We start from the raw sequence: 21,072 nt of genomic DNA, 5'->3' as shown, positions 1-21,072 counted from the left end.
TTTGTTGCCGTGGTCACAAAAGTGAAGTTTATGATGAATGTAAGCAATTTTTACTTTGTTTTAGATATAAGCAATTGGAATATAACATTAAAAAGCTGGGAACAAAACTTGTGTTACATAGTGTAATCTGTGAAAATCAGAATATGTTTTGCTGGAACTGAACACAGCCCTGGCCTCAGAAGTCATCATGTTTGCTAGCCTGTGCATGGCAGCCTCCTCTGTGTGGAGGAGGGGGAGGAACCTTGAAGTTGTGCTTGTTCAAATTTTCAAGCTCCTCTCAATCCTACCTACTATAACTTATTATTTGAAGTTCAATTTGCTAAACACATATGGAGCCAGATTACTTACATACTCTATTAAATTAAACATTTTAAATCGACAAATTCTAAATCGACAAATGGTTATAGGGATGAGACTGTATTAAAATTACTGAAAATTATTAATTAAGTCACAAATGAGAGCTCTTTTCAAAATGTGGTGCATATATACATCAGAATAGGTCATTTAACATCGACACTTGTGGTATTTCTAATCTGTATTTTCATGTGATCTTTGGCTCATGGGGGCCCTAGGTGGTTACCTGACTTTGCCTAGTGCAAGAACTGTCCCTGTTGATGGGATATTGGTGGAAAATTCCATATCTGCTTCTCTGGCTGCTCAGGAAGGCAAGGCAGCAAAATTTATGTAGACCTACAACTTTTACGGTCTCACAGAAGCTATCTTCATTCCATTCACAATAAATTACAATGCAGCGCCTAGTGTTTTCAGACCTGTGCTTCAGACACAGATACTGGCTAAATATTGCATCTATTTATCTGTCTGTCTGTCTGTCTGTCTGTCTGTCTGTCTGTCTGTCTGTCTGTCTATCTATCTATCTATCTATCTATCTATCTATCTATCTATCTATCTATCGATCGATCTATCTGCAAAACTTTGAACACCATCACTTTGGTTCTGGTATGAGGAATTTTACATTGCGAGCAGAAGGCTAATTAAATGTTCCTCGTGCCCCATTTCTTTATTGCACACGTCATCAAAAAATCCAAACAACACTATAAAAGATCCATCACCATGGTACTCACACAACTATTTACATAAAAATAAATAAAACTCAAATACATGACAGACATTTTGTTATTCTTCTTTGACTATTCCCACTTAATTTCCCTTTCTAACTCAGGGTGTATATCGGCAGTGAGACTAGCCATCTTACTTTCAGCAGTTTTCCCCAACTAGACTGGGCCTGATCTTAAATATCTTTAGCCCCTCCCAGTCGACTAAATCAAAATTAAATTCAGGTTTTCATCTGGCAAAATAGTCACGTTCCCATTCACAGTCCATACACATTCAGCATATATCTCAAGTAAATATATCTACATATGTCATTCACAGCCATTGTTCAATATTTGCCATTAGTTCATTAACAGGTTTGTCTTTTTTCCCCATGTCAACCTGTGCACCCCTGTCCCTGTGCCCCTCCCTGGCCCGCAGACCTACAGCAGGACCAATTGACCCATGCCTTCACTCTTTCCAGGAAACAGGTAAGTAACTGTCCCTTTATGTTCATTAAAATAAAAGGCTACGTCATACCTTTGTTCCTTTTAGTCTTGTTTATGGCTATTGGTGATGTACTAGACCAGCTAGCATCATCACACTGACAATTGACTGTGGAATATTTAGTAGTGAGGAAATTTCATGACTGGACTTGTTGCACAGGTGGCATCTTATCACGGTACCACGCTGGAATTCACTGAGCTCCTGAGAGCGACCCATTCTTTCAGTAATGTCTGTAGAAGCAGTCTGCAGGCCTAGGTGCTTTGTTTTATACACCTGTGACCATGGAAGTGATTTGATGGGTGAGTGAATACTTGGTGTATTTTCAAATTATGTTAAAAAATAAAAAAATGGAGATATGATATTTATCATGTAATATACCAGCATAACAAAATGTTTATATATATATATATATATATATATATATATATATATATATATACATGACAAAAATGACATTCTCAGAAATCTATCCATAGTGCAATACACTAGAAAAGAAGTGCACTACTAATTTTCTGCTGTGCTTCACTGTTCAAAGGCCTAAATACTTATTGAGGCAAATCTCAGATGCTGAATCTTGAGCCAGTAAAGCTCATAATGGCTTATTTAATTAAGCTTATTATCATGTAAAACACCAGCATAACGTAATGTTCATATACATATATATATATATATATATATATATATATATATATATATATATATATATATATATATATAATGAACATTGATATATATGGAATGAACTTTTATATATATATATATATATATATATATATATATATATATATATATATATATATATATACAATGAACTAAAAAAAATGTTATGAATTACATTTTTCATTTTTTTTATCTCAGTGTTTCATCCATGTATATAAAGGTTCATTTAATATATATTAATGTTAATATATCAATTTTCATTCCATATAAATATCAGTGTTCATTCAATATATATCAAAGTTCTTTAAATATTTCCTGTTTGGCTTGCCATAATAAGAGCTTTACTGGCTCAAGATTCAGCATCTGAGTTTTGTCTCAATCAGAAGTGTCCAGGCCTTTGAGCAGTGAAGCACAGCAGGAAATTAGTAGTGCACTTCTTTTCTAGAGTAGTGCACTATGGATAGATTTCTGAGAATGTCATTTTTGGCATTTTAGCAAATGTTAAGACTTGATTTTTACATATCCTTTACTTACTCTGTCAGAAAGAAAAGTCATATTAGGTACAAATAAATGAAATATGTATTACAGAGAGTCATAGCTTTATTGACATCCACAAAATATTAATTGCATTTGATATTTAACACTGAGGGTCACACATTATATATGTAGTCATGTCTCCAGAAAAAAAAACACCTTTATTTGATTTTCATGTTTTCATGCGTATGGTGGCGAGGTGGGTAGCGCTGTCACCTCACAGCAAGTAGGGCCTGGGTTTGATTCACCGGCCGGGTGTCCGCATGGAGTTTCCATGTTGCATGTGCCTGTGTGGATTTCCTCCAGCCCCCCCCCCCACACACACCCCACAGTCCAAAGACAAGCAGTCAGGCCAGTTGGACATGCTAAATTGCCCCTAGGTATGAATGTGTATGTCTGTCTATCTGCCCAGCAATGGACTGGCGACCTGTTCAGGGTGTATTCTGCCTTCTGCCCGATGACCTCTGGGAAAGGCTCCAGCACCCCCCGTGACCCAGAAGGAGAAGCAGCTTAGAAGATGTGCATGTGTGTTTTCATGTGACAAATTATGCTGTGTTCAAATGTCTGACAAATAACAGCAGAACATATCATTTATGACCGTGTTTCATATCTGGTTTTGACCTGTTACTCTGGAGTACACTGTCTCTTCCTGCTGTCTCTCTCTCTTCACTTTAGTGCTTTTGGTGTTGAATTTTAAAGCAGTGTAGTTCATCTCATAATTTAGGTTGTACTGTGAAAACATAACCCAGTGTTAAAAATCTGAAATGAAATCACCTGAACATGAAGTATAAGTGATGAATGAGTGCCAAACCTGTACTGTTGACATGGCGTCGTCAGACGTCATGACTTGCTGTGATGGAATTTCTGTTGTAAGGAAAAAAGCCGAATAAGTATTGTATAATTACAGTGAATGTAATGTAATGTAATTGCTGTTCTGTCTTAGATATATAACTGTGTTCAGTCAGTCCCAACTAAGACATGTAGACCTCAAACATCTTCTGCTACTTTTACCAAAGGCTAAATCCTGAATTGTGGTTTCCAGTTTTCAGATTTCTTCACTATTTGAAAAAAAAATCAGCTGATATTTACATTGTGTTTACATTGTTTTCTCCTCCTATAACATTGCCATTTAAGAAGATTTTCTTATAGCAACAACAGCGTGCTATGCCACAGCCCCAGATAAATATGGACAAGAAGTAAGTTGACTGTGCTTAACCCATATCAGGTTTTGACCAGAGATAAGTCTGTTTTACACATAGAAGTACTTACACATGTATGTACACATGTACTAGAGTGCTTACCCTTTTTTCTGCATGTTAAACATAAAGAAACATTGATGGTCAAGCTTATAAACAACAGCACTGCCAGGCAAATCATGATGGTAACATGCATGCTTTCTCCACCAGGTCGATCTGAAATATGAGAAGATGAAAAATGTCATTTATGTACTTTTTAGAATTAGTTTCTAAAAACATAAGTTCCCAGAGCTAAAACTGAGAACAGCTGGTTGTAGTTTTTCTCACTGTTTCATATTTTGGGCAGGATTAGTTAGTGGTAAGTGATATGTAAATTAGTATACATTGTATGAAATATACATTATACTAAAAATGGCCACTGTAACACGTGGGTTAATTATGCCTTGAGTATGGTGTAAAGTACAATGGTGGCATCCTATTACAGTGCCACGCTTGAATTGAGCTCTTTAAAATGACTTTAAAATGATTTACTGTTTGTAAAGGCATATATGACTAGGTGCTTTATTTATACACCTGTAAATTAAACATATATATATATATATATATATACATATATTCTGATCATAGCTTAAATTAAATATTAGATTTGCTCTAATATTAGACTTGTTAAATTGGGTCTGTGTCTGATCCCCATATACTACAGTTTCCTTTAGACAGGAATTCCAATTGCGTTTTTTCACATATGAAATTACTTATACGTCTAAACAGAAAAGTTTTCCCTCTTAAAATTCCAGATTTATTAGATCCTGTGGCAGTTTCATTGGTTAATTGGAAGAAGATGACTCCTGATGATACTTGAGACCTACATGAGCTTCTAATGACATAACCTTACATAAAAATGACTTCTTATGACAATAGGTGTCATCTAGCTAGTTTAGCTAGCTTTGATCAAAATGGACAAATTTAACCTTTAACCGCTTCATGAACATTAAAGTGCACCAAAATAAATTATAAGGAAGTCCTATTCATTATTTTTTGCAGTATTTATCCAAAGTCATTGCAAAACTTTACAGGAAGAGGAAAAAACTTTCTTAACTTGAATCTACATTAATGTGAAGGGGAAAAAGGCTGTACATTTTAGTCTATGTTAATATAATGACATTGTATTGCAAATAATTGTGGACCATTTATACTGGGATATAACGTCAACACTGTTATTTATGTAATGCAAGTGGCGTTTTCCAATGTTGTTAAATGATTCCAAAACTTGGGAAAATATAAGTATAATATTATGACATAATAGGGATGAAAAGAAGAGCTGCTGATATTTAAAGTAAACTTAAAATGCTTACCAACTTTGAGTTCAGCTCCTTTCCCAAACAGTATCTGTCCACATGCAGCCACAGCACAGTAGTAAGTTCCAGCATCAGAGAGGCTGAGGTTTCTCTTGGGGAGTTTGTAGACGCAGCTCTGTGTAGGAGAATCAGTCTCAGAGCTTTTCTTACACTCATCACTCCTGTTTCCATGAGTGTAAATGATTCCTGGATGAGATTCTCCTGATCCATGTCTGAACCAGTACACACTGTGATCTCCTGAGCACCTCTCGGTGAGCACTGAACACTGCAGAGTCACAGAGTCTTCTGGATGAAGTTTCTGCGGTACCGTGGGCTGCAGAACAGTATATTTCTTGTAATCTTGGCCTACCAAAATATCAGACTCATGAGTAGCTGAAGCATAATCAGTCTGACATTTTCACACATGTTGTATAGACATGACAAATCAATACAGATCTCACCTTTAAGCACCAAAACTGTGCCAGCGCCAAAGGTGACCGTGTTTGAGAAAGACCCAGCGCAATAGTACACTGCTGAATCAGATGGTTCAACCTTTGTGATAGTGAGGTTTGAGCTGCCAGACCTTCTTGATAAATCAAAGCGTTTTGTCTTGTCAAAGTCATTATAAAATTCAAAAGGTAGAGAATGATAATATGAAGAGGCGACCAGAAGAGGTTTCTGTCCTATTGGTTGTTGGTACCACAGCACCTTGTTTATTTGGTCTGTGGGATGAAGACATGATAAGGTCACATCATCACCCTCTTTAGCAGTCACAACAGAATCCAGCTGCAAAATCTTTCCTTGAAGATGTCCTGCTAAACAAAAGCACAATCGCAACATGATCAATAACGAGCATCATGTAAGCACAGTACTGTGGAAAAAATCTTATCTATGCAAAAAAAAAACTCTATTTGAATAATAACTGAGTTTGTAAAATATCATATAACATTAGCATAGATGCAAAGTAACATTAATAATCACAATTAAATGAACACAATTTCATTGCTGTAAAAACAAAGATTTAATGGCAGACTTCTCCTTTACATCCTCAGCCATCATATACAGACACATGTAAAACTTGAAATACCTCTATTCATTTTGTTGATTATCTAAGTGAAAATAAGTGAACACATCCTCCTTAAAAGTGGCATTTTGAATAAAAGTTTTGGAAATGGTTAAATAAAGACATTAACATTCACAAAAAACACTACTTACTGTTTGATGTTATTTGTATTTATTCTAATATTACTACTTTTGTAAGCAAATAAACTTACAGCCCAGATATAAATGGCTTTTTAGAGACTTTTTCTACAGTACTGTAAATTAAGTAGTACTAGAGAAAGCCGATCTTTATAAATGTTTGAGAATACAAACTTACACACGAGAGAGAAGAGCAGGGATGTCATATAAATCCAACTGGACATCTTACTCCAGACCATTTTCTGTGTCTGTATATGTGTGTTCAGCATGCTTGCTGCTTGTTTCCCCTCTACAGCAGTTTTGTCAGGCGCAGCAGAGAAGGCTAAAGTCTTTATATACTCCTGTGGCCTGCCTGGGTGTTCAGCATCATTGTCTTATTCTATTGGCTTGTTGAACAGAAAAAAATATGGAATGCCCACAGCCCAGAATTCACAATGCATATTTGTGAAGATTTTCTTTTTCTTCCAATATTATTATTATTATTATTATTAATAGTAGTAGGCGTAGCAGTATTAATAATAGTAGTAGTAGTAGTAGTAGTAGTAATATTAATTTAATATTAATAAGTAGTAGTAGTAATAATAATGTTTTCTACAAAAATGTTTTTCTAAACAAATATAATATAGAGCTATCCCCTTTCATCTGTGTATTGGAAAATGCTGTCAAAAATCTAGTTTCATTTGGCGTGTCAGGTCAAAATTAAGGGCATCTGACATGAGGCAAAACAGGCAAGGTTTCACTCCCACACTTTCATGAAGGTGGCAAAAACTCTGAAGCAGCCATGAGTGGCCAAAGTTTCACAATCACAAAGTTAGACTCTTTACCTGCAGGATGAGTGACTTAACAAAGAGCATGCTGACAACCCTTTTGTCCTCTTTATGCAAAGGGAAAGAAATGGCTATTTCTGCTTTAAGTTTACTTTTCCAACTATGTAATGTGATTTCTTCATGCTCTTAATTTCATTCTATTTTTAAAATGATGGAAAAAGATCTAACGAAGCTGAAACTATGAAACCAATGCATAAATCTTTGATTTAGTCTTTATTATTAACAGAATTAGGCTTGTTACTCCTATTGAACTAGATCCGATAGATCCGATATCTAATTAAAGTTTAAATTTATGGTTTATAATGGTTTACTTCCCTCAAGACTTGCACATAACAGTGTGATATGTTTTAGATAATGACCTCAATTTTTCATTTTAAAAGGTTTAAAACATGATGCCAACCCCTCTCCGTGGTGCTGAACACCCCCCCACCCCCCCCTAATGTCATTCAGCACTGTTTTCCTAGTTTTCCTAACCACAATGACTTAATGAAGCCAGTCATTGTACAGCAGTACCTTAATCCAAGGCTCCTTCTCTAGTCCTGGTCTGCCAAAGGCTATACATTCTGATTTCATGTTGCTGTTATGAAGACAGAATTTTATGTAAGATTACATGGAGCAAAAGATATATCACTGCTGTGGGAACAAAACTTTGCTCTCCATTTTTATCATTTGAAAATTTGAAAGTGTCCATTGTATGTAAATTTCAAGGTTTTTCCTTCTCCTGTGAAGTTATCAGTTTGGAGATATAATGTTTTCTTCCAACAACAGTGATATAGTACAGCATGAACCAGAGATTCATTTATGCAAGTCCAAGTTGTATCTATTTGTAGAGAGTTTTAACCCTTTTAAAAGACCAGGGCCCACTAGGGGGCCTAAAGTTTTATTCACTTCTATAACCTAAGAATTGTTCAAACAGTTTGACATCCCTGTAGTTGCTGAATAATAAGCCTTAGTATGTTATAAGCCTGGGATTTTAAGAGGTTAACCATCAGGTTTACTGCATATTTCTTCTGTCAGTTGGACTGAAGGTTTTTTTTCTCTAAAGGGCACTGTGGGAGAACAACATTGCAGTAATGCCTGTTTTTGACTGTAGCAAAACCAGGCAAATGCTAAGGCCATGCATGAATAATTTGATTTCCTGTTTAAATTGTTCACATAAAAAGAATTTACTGTCTCAGTGAGAATGGGTATACCTTTTTTTGAATCTAGTACAAGAAAATTCATCGATCTAGTAGTGGGTGCATGCCATGAAGAGGACATAATCATGTTTTCCGTTCAATCTCCATCACTCTTTTGGCTTCATTATCATGACTCTCATGCTTTCTGAGCTGAAAGGGACATCATTACCTGGTTCAGAACAGAAATCATCTAACATTCATCAGAGTAGTAATAACAGGTGACGGAAGTTTAAAGTCCTATGCATTTGAATGCTTACTCAAACTAAGAGTTTGTGACAAACAAAAGGGTACCATGTATGTAAGCATGTACTATGTTTACAGTGATGGTTTTTGATTGGAAAAACTCCTTCTATTGGGTCAAATATGCACAAATAAGACAAATGAGATTCATTGTGATTAACTAAAACTAACTACAACTAACAAGATAGTATGATTAATTTGCTTTAATATGCTGTGGCATCAGAGAAGAATAAGATGCGGAACACATGGGGCTTTTAGCAAATGCTCTTTTATTGAACATAGCAGTAGTGGAGAATGACCACCCAGTGCTAACTGAACAGTCTGAACTGCAGACAGGTCACCTCTTGCCATACTACTCTACTTGACGGTAGATATTGATTCCACACACTCTACCCCACAACCCAGCACAGAATGAATTGCCATAACCACAACTTATTTACAGATTAAAGTCTCTCTTGTCACAACCGTAGTGCTCCAGTGAGGTTCTTTGTGAGCCTGCTCAGCATGTCGACTGCCCAGGCATACGGACATTCTGCTGGGCACGCACTTCTCAGCCATATGCACCCATTGTATTCACTCAGGGCTACATCCTCTTCTGAGAGACTGAGCAGTGTGTCCTCCTCACCACACGTGGAGGGATTTCTTGCCTCAGCTATCCGGTGCAGCAAGCTGCACATGTTGACCCAGCTCCTCTGCCAGCCCTTCCCCATGACTGGAAATGCCGAATCCACACACTCAGCTCTGCCACATGCTCAAAGCATCGTTGGAGTGCCATAGCCAACACTGCCAGGCCACCACTCTGCTCCACAGGCAGGTTCTCACCGGCCGCCATTCAACCGTCCTTGTTGCCATCTGTCCATCCATTCTTTCTGCGGTCCACCTGCTGTACTGCTTTTTCTACCTTCTCCGCCGCTCCTCGCTGCACTGCTTCTTCAGCTGCAGTGTTCATTCAGGATGGATCATTTCTCCTCTCAAGGCCACTGGGGAGTGATGTCCTACTTCTGATGCCAATGTGGTACCATTTTTGGCTAGATTTGTTTGTTAGTTATCTATTTAAAGGTTTTGCAACTATATTTCAACTATATTGTTAACACAAAACTGAAGTCAGTTTCTTGTTCTCAAGCTTCTTTTTTTTAATGTTCCGCCTAAATATTGCAGCACTTGCATTCCTTCAAGGCTTCTTATTTATTTTTTTTGAATTAACCATTTAAGGTGGAATGTAGAAGTTTGAACAACAAGTTGGCAACTTCAACCTTGTATTGTTAACTGAAAATGTAGAGGGTGAACAATCTCCCTCTTGCATACAAAAGCTGAGCATTTGTAAATGCATGCTATCTCCTATTAGCTATGTTAAGTAGAGCAATGCACCCTCCCATCGACCCACCACCGATGGGAGGGGCACGTAGTAGGGGTTCGGTGCATTGTGGATCGGGCAGTGTCCGAAGGCGTGGGCCTTGGCGTTCTGATCCTCGGTTGCTGAAACTGGCTTTTGGAACTTAGAACATTTCCTTACTGGCGGGGAAGGAGCCTGAGTTGGTGCACGAGGTTGAGAGATATAGTCGGGCTCACCTCAACACATAGCTTGGGCTCTGGGTCCAATCTCCTTGAGAGGGGCTGGACTTTATTCTTTTCTGGAGTTGCCCATGGTGAGAGGCGGCGGGCAGGTGTGGGCTTTCTCATAGCCCCTCGACTTGGCGCCTGTATGTTGGGGTTTTCCCCGGTGAACGAGAGGGTAGCTTCCCTACATTGGGGAACGGGTCCTGACTGTTGTCTGTGCTTATGCACCGAACAGCAGTTCAGAGTACCCAGGCTTCCTAGAGTCCTTGGGAGGGGTGCTTGAAAGTGCTCCTCCTGGAGACTCGATTGTCCTACTGGGGGACTTCAACACTCACGTGGGCAACGACAGTAAGACCTGGAGGGGTGTGACTGAGAGGAATGGCCTCTCTGATCTGAACCCGAGTGGTGTTCAGTTTTTGGACTTCTGTGCAAAACACAGTTTGTCCATAACGAACACCATGATTGAACACAAGGATGTCCATAAGTGCACATGGCACCAGGACACCCTAGGCCACAGTTCAATGATTGACTGTGTAGTCGTGTCATCGGACTTGCGGCCATGTGTTTTGGACACTCGGGTAAAGAGAGGAGCTGAGCTGTCAACTGATCACCACCTGGTGGTGAGTTGGATCAGGTGGTGGGGGAAGATGCTGGTCAGACCAGGCAAACCCAAACGTGTAGTGAGGGTTTGCTGGGAACGTCTGGCAGAAGAACCTGTCAGATTGATCTTCAACTCACACCTCCGTCAGAACTTTGACCAGATATCGGGGGAGGTGAGGGAAATTGACTCAGAATGGGCCATGTTCCGCTCCTCCATTGTTGAAGCGGCTGACTGTAGCTGTAGTCGCAAGGTAGTTGGTGCCTGTTGGGGCGGTAATCCTCGAACCCGGTGGTGGACACCCCAGGTGAGAGATGCCGTCAAGCTGAAGAAGGAGTCCTACCGGGCATGGTTGGCCTGTAGGACACCAGAGGCAGCTGGCAGGTATCGACAGGCCAAGCGATCTGCAGCTTCAGTCGTTGCCAAGGCAAAAACCCGGGTGTGGGAAGAGTTCGGTGAGGCCTTGGAAAGTGACTTTAAGTCGGCTCCGAAAAGATTCTGGCAAACCGTCAGGTGACTCAGAAGGGGAAAGCAGTGCACCACTAGCACTCTATATAGTGGAGATGGTGTGCTGCTGACTTCGGCACACCATCTCCACTATATGCAGTGCTAGTGGTGCACTGCTTTCCCCTTCTGTGTCACCTGACGGTTTGCCAGAATCTTTTCGGAGCCAACTGAAGACGTCATTGGGCAGTGGAAGGAATACTTTGAGGACCTTATCAATCCCAACAACACGTTCTCCAGTGAGGAGGCAGAGTCTTTGGACATGGGAATAGGCTTGTCCATTACTGAGGCCGAAGTCGCTAAGGTAGTTAAAAAGCTCCTTGCCGGCAGGGCTCCAGGGGTGGATGAGATCCGTCCCGAGTTCCTCAAGGCTCTGGATGTTGTGGGGCTGTCTTGGCTGACATGCCTTTTCAACATTGCGTGGACATCGGGGGTGGTGCCACTAGATTGGCAGACTGGGGTGGTGGTGCCTCTTTTTAAAAAGGGAGACCGGAGGGTGTGTTCCAACTACAGGGGAATCACACTCCTGAGCCTCCCTGGTAAGGTCTATGCAGGGGTACTGGAGAAGAGAGTCCGGCTTATAGTCGAACCTCGGATTCAGGAGGAGCAGTGCGGGTTCCGCCCTGGTCGTGGAACACTGGACCAACTCTTTACCCTCTCCAGGATTCTGGAGGGTTCATGGGAGTTTGCCCAACCAGTCCACATGTGCTTTGTGGATTTGGAGAAGGCATTTGACTGTGTTCTCCATGGTATTCTGTGGGAGGTGCTTCAGGAGTATGGGGTACATTGCTCTTTGCTATGAGCCATTCAGGCCCTGTACAAACAAAGCAGGAGTTTGGTTCGCATGGCCGGCAGTAAGTCAGACTTGTTCCCAGTGAGAGTTGGACTCCATCAGGGCTGCCCTTTGTCACCGATTCTATTCATAATTTTTACGGATAGAATTTCTAGGCGCAGTCGGGGGATGCAGGGTGTCCGGTTTGGTGACCTCAAGGTCACATCGCTGCTGCTGTTTGGTCTTATTCATGAGTGATGGTAAAAGGGAGCGGGAGATTGACAGGCGGATTTGTGCTGGGTCAGCAGTGATGCAGGCTCTTTACCGGTCTGTTGTGGTAAAGAAAGAGCTGAGCCATAAGGCAAGGCTCTCAATTTACTGGTCGATCTACGTTCCCACTCACACCTATGGTCATGAGCTTTGGGTAATGACCGAAAGAACGAGATCACGAATACAAGCGGCCAAAATGATTTTCTTCCGCAGGGTGTCTGGACTCTCCCTTAGAGATAGGGTGAGAAGTTCGGTCATCCGGGAGGGACTCAGAGTAGAGCCGCTGCTTCTCCACGTCGAGAGGAGCCAGTTGAGGTGGTTCGGGCATCTTGTTAGGGTGCCTCCTGGACGCCTCCCTTGGGAGGTATCACAGGCAAGTCCACCCGGGAGGATACCCCGGGGAAGACCCAGGACACGCTGGCGTGACTATATCGCCCAGCTGGCCTGGGAGCGCCTCGGAATCCCCCCAGGGAGCTAGTGGAAGTGGCTGGGGAAAGGGAGGTCTGGGCCTCATTGCTTAGGATGCTGCTCCCACGACCCAAACCCCGGAGAAGCGGAAGATGATGGATGGATGGATGGATGGATGGATGGATGGATGGATGGATGGATGGATGGATGGATGGATGGATGGATGGAAGTAGAGCAATGCAGAGTGTGTGAAGTGTAGTAGGGACAGTTGATTTCACAGGTCATGGATATGCAACGTAAGGTAGCTTATGATTCTCTTTTGTCAATTGTTGTTTTCTGTGAGATCTAAGATCACAGCAACTGAAGTGCAATTTCTAAACATTGGTTAGGGGGCAGTATACAAAAAGAATACAAAATTTAGATTTCATTTTATGCACTCTGCAGCGTCCAATAAATGTTGAATTTAAGTAGAAGTAATCCCACACCTCCTACTAATATAATAGTTTGAGTAAGAAAAATATAGTGTGGAGCCTTTAATCACCAAGGCAGAGAGGCACATACAGAACCCATGTGGAGGTCACCACTAACCACAGGCTTCACCTTCTTGGTAGACCAACCCTCAGCAAAAACAAGCTAAATAAACCGACACCCTAACACATAATAACACTAATAGAACATCTATTCAGCTTAAACTAAAGCAACAACAATAATAAACTGAGGGCTTACCAAGAGCCTCCACACGTGGCCACTTGCACAGCCACAGCCCCCATGTATCCTGTTGCTATATATATAATATATATATGTGTGTGTGTGTGTGTGTGTGTGTGTGTGTGTGTGTGTGTGTGTGTAATTTTAAGTACTATGCAAAGATACCTGATACAATTAGAATAAAAAAGCTTTTTATTTGGCCATTAGTGATTTATTTACTCAGAAAAACAATAATTAGAATTAACACAAATAACATTAATACAATAAGTTATGATTTTACAAATGTCAGTGTGGTCATTTAACCATCACTAGATCTGGCTGTGACAGGCCATTATTAATTGTAGTTATCATACAAAACCTGGTTTGGCTAATCAGTGCTTCGTGAATTTAAATCACATGTGTTGGTGATGGAATTTAAGACATCAGTGGTTGGGGTTATCAAGAACAAATCTGAAACCAAACTTTGTTCAAACTAGTTCTTAAGACATAAACTACATTTTTGTTGTTTTATGTTCATTTGCATCTATTCTAACAGTATATGGTGATTTTGCAAGCATTCTTTGACAAGAAATGCTTCTAAAGAATGTGCTTAGGTGCCTAAGACTTCTGTATGGAACTATGTATATATAGCCATATGCAGATGTTTGAATACCCCAGTCAAATTACACGATTTGTTGATTCTACAGAAAATAAATTTCAAAACGGGATTTTTGTGCGATTTTTAGTTCACAAATTCAATGCATTTGCTGAGTTTAATATAGCATGAAAAATAAAACATAAAATATAAAATGTGACCGAGGACACATTTATGTTTTCTTCCAATATTTTAAGTTCAGAAATTGATTTGTTCTCTATAGAGGATGTGTTATTTGTGTGCACAATTGACCAGTAGCATGTAAATTTTGCACATGACTTTGTGTGTGTGTGTGTGTGCGTGCGTGCGTGCATGCGTGCTTGCGTGCGTGCGTGCGTGTGTGCATGCATGTGTGCGTGTGTATGAATATTACTTCTGAGAAGAGAGAACCACCAAAAAGTGGGCGAGTGTCAAAAACATATGGGTTAAAGAACATTGTATTTTTTTTTGAGTAGCATGCAGGTGAGAGTGCAGTGGAACAGTGCAAGGACACCCACCTCAGAGAAAAAAAGACAGCGGCATTATTGAGTTCATGAAAACAAATTGGTAAAAATAAAGGTGAACAAATGAAAACAAGGAAGAAATTATAAAATATCAAATTAAACACATTGCACTCCTGAAAGGGAAAGTGGAAAACTGCCACAGCTGAAGGTCAACTTCCATATCTTCAAGGAGAAGAGTTAGGTTTGACTTTTGAAGTTTGGAAAAGGCTGTCTTCTGGTGCTCTCCTGAAGCATCTAGACCCCACCCTGTCATTTGTAGTAGACGTGAATATCTCAGAAGTAAAAGAAGAATGCACTATCCCGCTAAACGTACACCATCATCAATAGGGAACTCATGTTACTTCACTTCTAAAGTCATCTCTAAACCAGAGTCTCTCAACCAGCAAACTGTAGACTGATACTGGGCCTTGGGTCATTAGGAATGCATCAATCAAGGGAAAAATGGCTCCATTGAGATTTTTTTTCCTTTATATTATTATTTTCAATGTCATTGATATTTTTATGCAAACTCTTTTGAGGCTTAACATGTGCCAATTAAAAAAGTCTTTAAAGCAGATTTTATATAATCAGTAACATATTAACAGACATCAAATCTATAAAAAAATATCAAAAAATACCAAACTAACAAACTATTTATTATGTTATCCAAATCCAGAAAAAAAATATAGAAAAAATATATTATTTCATCAAAAATATGATGACAGCTGCATGAAAATACATATTTATTGGAAATGCTAATATATAGCAATTTCTTGATATGAAATCACTATGAATAGTCATCTGAGAGGCACCTTCCCCCATAGTTAACCCCCGAGTCTTTTGGGACTATGAGGTGTCCCAGGCCGGCTGCTTAAACTACACTATGCCACAACCTTGAGGCTTATTAGGTTGAGCAGAATCCATGGCTAAAGACTCTTTCTGGGCTATGATGCTTCCTAGGCTGGCTGCCTGTGAGATGCTACACCGTAGCACTGAGGTCTCAGAGGCTGAGATCTTCCCCCATGACTAAAGACTCTTTCTAGGCTATAAGGCTTCCTGGGTGGGCCGCTAGAACATTGCTACACTGCAGCTAAAGCTGCCTCAAAGCTGTCACACACCTGCCCGGGCTGGTTGCCTGTGTGACATTACACCACAGCTATGAAGGCTCCACCAAGAGAGACGTTGTCCCAGGGCTAAAGACTCTCCTGGCCAGCAATGTGACCCCTGCCATCTTGGGAACTATGTATATGTGTTCTGTGAGTTCTTTTATTTATTGTTGATTGTATATTTTGTTACTGTTGCAAAGCAGGTTTGGGTGTGAATAAGTATATAACATATATAAATTCTTATTTATTTTATGTATTACAATAAAATGACAAATACAGTGACAGAAAACAAAGCACATGTCAATATATCAGGGTTGTTAATTACAGTATTTTAATTTAAATTACCAGCAAGTTTGTGAATATTTTTAGGGATTTATTGTCTTCTGAAATCTCTTACAGTGTGCATGCATGTGCTTGAGGGGCTTGGAGTCTTCTGAGGACATGCCTCTGCCGAATGCTGGGCCTGGTGTGTGGTACACGGGGAGTGGCATACAAGCGAATGAGGCCATGAAGCAGTTGAATTACTTAGCAACAGCAAAACAAAGTCTGATAAGTTCTGGTCGAACCCCCCACCACACACATACTCCCCCACTAGTATGTGAAAAACAGTATAGACTGTGGTTCAGTCTGCATTGTAAACAGGTTAAGAAGCACTGCTCCAAATCCATTCAAATCGGTACCATTTGGAAAGTAATCCATTCTGTAGTATATTGAAAATGAAACAGGTTGTCATAGTAAATATTCTTCAAAGACATGTCCTTGACTTTACTCTAAACAAAATACAGCTAGTTATGCTTGAATAAATGCTGAATATGTGCTTGAAAACCTAGAAGGTAGCTAGAAGACACAGTCTGAAGACTATTAGTAAAGCTCATCTAGAACGAAAAGAGTGTCTGGTATGTTTGGCTAATGTTAGGCCCTCGCTTCTTCTTTATATTGTTTAATGACTTTGTTTATGTGCCCAATTTTTTGTCAGCTTCCTCTTTTTTCAAGCTTCTCCAAGCTTCTCCAAGACACACAGTTAATACAGTACAAACAGAAAATAAGTACAATATCAGCAAGGACACGTAACACAGGTGTCAAATATTGGGATTGAAGGTTTTAATATGAAATAAGAAATATGAAAAAAGGTGTTGTTGTCTTCACAGTCACTACATAGAAATGATTACATATTTAGCATATCATGGCCTTTTGTGACCCACCTTAAGAATGTGGCTTAAGAGTGGCTGAATTCTTGTAAATGGTCATGTTACCAGCACAAGGGGAAAAAAAGAAGCAGGTCAGCTTGCCACACTGAGAAACATCCTGTGATGGAAACCACACCCGGTGAGAGAGGTGTGAAGGCCTACTTATGCTTGCGTGCATAGATCAATGACAAAGGAAGGTGCATGGATGCATCAACTGAGTGCCCACAAAAACAACGACCGCTTCACACATTGGCTGGAGTGTAGTGTTATACAAACAGGAAACTGCAACAAAACTCATGTATAAAAATAGATTCTACCTGCATGAGGAGCGTTGAGTCTCCTTGATTTATTGTTTTTTACAATCACTCAAAAGGTTCATAAGCACGAAAGTACAGGGTGAGTCAAGAGTCACAGGACACGGTTTTATTTTATCTTATTTTTTATTTTATTATTGACTTTTATCTCTGGGGTTATCTCAAACAAATTGTGTATGCTGAGAAAATCCGCAACAAACACTACCTTCAGCACGGCATCGTGGAGGCTTGTGACAGCATAAAAAATAAAATAAAATAAAATAAAACGGTATCCTGTGACTTTTGACTCACCCTGTAGTCATGCAATGTCTGTAATCATTCAGATTTAACCGTATAACCAATTCAAAACATATTCTACTTTGTTTCACACAGTTCTACACAGTAACTATGTCTTTTTTTGTTTGAGCTGCATGATCGCACAAGGTTTCATTCATATTTGTGGCAACAGAAAGAGGTTGGAAGTGTGTGCTCAGCCTGTAATGATGAGATAAGAACTCTACATAATCATGCAACTATCATGCAGCTAGATTGGTTTAGCATTACTTCCTTTTGTGATAAAGTGGGGCTTGGTGAGTTTATGAGTCACGTCGCATTATATTTGATAACACATAGAAGTGAGAGACAGGGCATGTCCAATTCTTCTGAATTCATATGAAATAACCGCAGAACCTTGAGATTTTTTGAGCACGTTTTTTATTCTCCTTTTTATCTTTTAGGGGAGAAAATGTAACTTGCACTATGCACAATTATTATTACGAGGCCTTGTATGAATGACCTATTCTGACAACAAGTGTTTTTGAAACCCAACAAATAAATAGACCCCTGCAGAGGATGTACACATATAGTGTGTATGTATGTATGTATGTATGTATGTATGTACTGTATGTATGTCAAGACAAAACCTCATATCATCAAAATGGCAACTTTACAGGAGAAGGAAAAAAAAACAATGTAAATCAGTAGCACCAGATTTTTTTCCAGCAATTCCGGGCCATTTCTTTTAGTGAATTAATTGTGAAATTTAACACAATGTAAAAAGCAACAGGCATTAAAATATATGTAAATACACACACACACACACCATCACACACACACACACACACACACACACACACACACAGAGTTAGTTATGTGTGTGTGTGTGTGTGTGTGTGTGTGTGTGTGTGTGTGTGTGTGTGTGTGTGTGTGTGTGTGCGCACATGTACAAATATATGTGTGTTATACTAACATTTCATTCAATGTGTGTTGGTCTGTGGTGTACAGATTGAGAAAAGCCATCTACGGGGCAGGAAACACTGTCCAAAAACAATCACAACGCACACAAAAATGACCCTATATTCTCTCTTTTACTTGTTCATACACTCAACCTATAGGCACAAGCCTATATCCACTTTGAAAGTAGGTTGTCACTGACTAAGCAGTCTTTCCTGAAATCACACTGATAAAGAGTGCACTCATTTTATGTACAGCTGAGCTGAATGCATTGACAAATATATTGTTTACAAATGAATTATACTACTTAGCATGTACTGTTTACAACAGTGGCATCCCTGACACCTTCCCTCATAAATGCTGGACAGAATATGGTGAAAGGCATTATGTAACTGGTCTCATTAGTCTGAAGTTTCATATGAAACAGGCTTTGCCAGAGCTTGTCTAAGTGAAGGGCCTCTGTGACTTGACCTAAATTGGACTGGCAACCAAGGCCTTCTGGAGGACCTAATCATGTCCAACCTGACTGTATCGGGCCTGCTGAGCTAGTCACTGAAGAGCTCTCCCCACTGCACAGTAATGCTGTTGTTATCTTAAAGCAGTATTGTGCCCTCTGCTGTTCAGAGGTAATTAAATTATAAGGTCCAAAAAACTACTGCTGAGTAACTTACAGAGCAGCAGAGGAACTTCTTAGTATAACCCACAATTATCAGCAGAGGAACTGAAGTTTGTTAGGTGCTGTTTTCCTTGGTCTAAAACTACTGTAAATGATATAGTCAGAGGTAAGACCAACAACAAAACAGAAAAAATGAAATTAGTAAATGTTAATGATTAAAATGTAACTGAGTCAAATGTAGATTATCTTCCTCATAAACATAAACTTGAGTAGAAGTTAAAGTACTATCATCCGAGAATATGTAGGTGCACAAATTCATTAAGTCTTACTTGTAAGTGAGTATATGTAACATGTTACTACCCAGCTCTGCAGTTGTCAGGAGAGGTGTGGTGCTTGGCCTGGACAATCCACCGACTGTTTTGACTAATATCATCCTGCTCTGTTAAGAACAGTAGCCAGCTTTTCTAATATCATGATCATGATCTAATGTTCTTGACCCTCTTGTTGGTTTGAACTCATAAAGGAGTTGCTCATCTGGGACTGGTGAGTTGACTCAGATGTATTGGGCAGAAAGGACAGAGAAACACTGAACTTAAGGTATGTGTCATACAGGGCTGAAATGAGCATCTACAGTACTGTGATACTGTTAGGTAGCTTTGAAGGTTAAAAAACAGTGGTGAACTATGGTTCTTCTTGTCTGAGTGAAGGGCTTCTTTGACTTGACCTAACTTAGTGGTGCCATCAAGACCGAGGCCTTCTGGGGGATCTAATCAAGTACAGGTTGACTGTACTGGGCCAGTGGTGGTAAACTCTAGTCCTGGAGAGCCAGAGTCAGGCACAGGTTGGTCATTTTCACACATCTACCAAACCTGGCAGTTGAATCAGGTGTGTTTGAGTAGAAAAAACATTAAACTGTGCAGGACTCCGGCCTTCCAGGCCTTCCGTGTGTTAGAAGAATGCAGGTGATACTTCTTCTCATTCATGCAGTCAACCCATACATAGACTTGTTAAATTATGACAGCAGCACACCTGTCGCCTCACAGCACGGAGGGCCTGGGTTCGATTCCCCGGCCGGGCAACTGTGGTACTCTCTGTGTAGAGTTTGCATGTTCTCCCTGTGTCTGCGTAGGTTTCTTCCCACAGTCCAAAGACAAGCAGTTAGGCCAATTGGGCATGCTAAATTGCCCCTAGGTGTGTGTGTGTGTGTGTGACTGTGTATGTCTGTCTGCCCTATGTCTGGGGTCTATCCTGCCTCGATGAGCGCTGGGATAGGCTCCGGCACCCCCCCAGGAAAAGCGGCTTAGAAAGTGTGTGTTTGTTAGTTTGTTATATATATAACATTAATATCATTATTAATATCATTAATAATAATATCATTAACTTGACACTTATAAAGTTGCAACTTTACAATGAACTAATAAAGATATCATCATGATACTTACATATATAATACATAAATGCATACATACAATAATAAAAACATTTATGAAAAACATTTCCAGTGCTTTAATTATTTGTGTCACTAAGTAAATGGTCAATAATTTACATGGTAACACTTATTAATGCACAAGCTACAATAATATATTTATTAAGAATCATTAATAAACTATTAGATCATGATTATGTTTCTATTCATAGAGGTCTGATATTGTAAACTGTTACTGTAAACTTTTGATGTGAGGTAAATAACATGCTACCTTATATTTTATATCTGGGCATGTACACTGACAAAATATCTCAGTATAGAAGAGATAAACATCTGAGATGCTTTGTTAACACTGGATCAGAAATCTGTCATGAAATGACAATCAATGACAGTTATTATGATGACTGTTAAAAAAAGGCTACTAATGTTATTCCAAACCCAGGGGTTAATCAGGACAACAGTGATTCATAATCTTAACTCTTTAAAAGTCCTGCACTATAACTGAAGTTATAGAAGTTCAGTTCAACCAGTTTGTACTGAAGTCAATGTAGT

The 21,072-nt window shown here is 39.6% G+C and overlaps 1 protein-coding gene across 1 annotated transcript; it reads right to left on the bottom strand.

Annotated features, from left to right (window-relative positions):
• Window positions 1–3,243: 3,243 nt before the first annotated feature.
• On the bottom strand, window positions 3,244–6,722 carry LOC108440841. The gene is made up of 6 exons (XM_037544947.1): window positions 6,660–6,722; window positions 5,743–6,096; window positions 5,300–5,647; window positions 4,053–4,163; window positions 3,563–3,615; window positions 3,244–3,481 (listed from the first exon to the last, which is right to left on the bottom strand). Exons 1-6 carry the CDS (start codon window positions 6,718–6,720, stop codon window positions 3,356–3,358), a joined length of 1,053 nt encoding a protein of 350 aa, XP_037400844.1. The 5' UTR covers window positions 6,721–6,722; the 3' UTR covers window positions 3,244–3,355.
• Between the last annotated feature and the right edge of the window lie 14,350 nt (window positions 6,723–21,072).

Source organism: Pygocentrus nattereri, chromosome 2, assembly GCF_015220715.1.
Source record: "Pygocentrus nattereri isolate fPygNat1 chromosome 2, fPygNat1.pri, whole genome shotgun sequence".
NCBI lineage: Eukaryota > Metazoa > Chordata > Actinopteri > Characiformes > Serrasalmidae > Pygocentrus > Pygocentrus nattereri.
The sequence above is the reverse complement of the archived record's forward strand: the minus strand, read 5'-3'. Positions and strand labels throughout refer to the sequence as shown.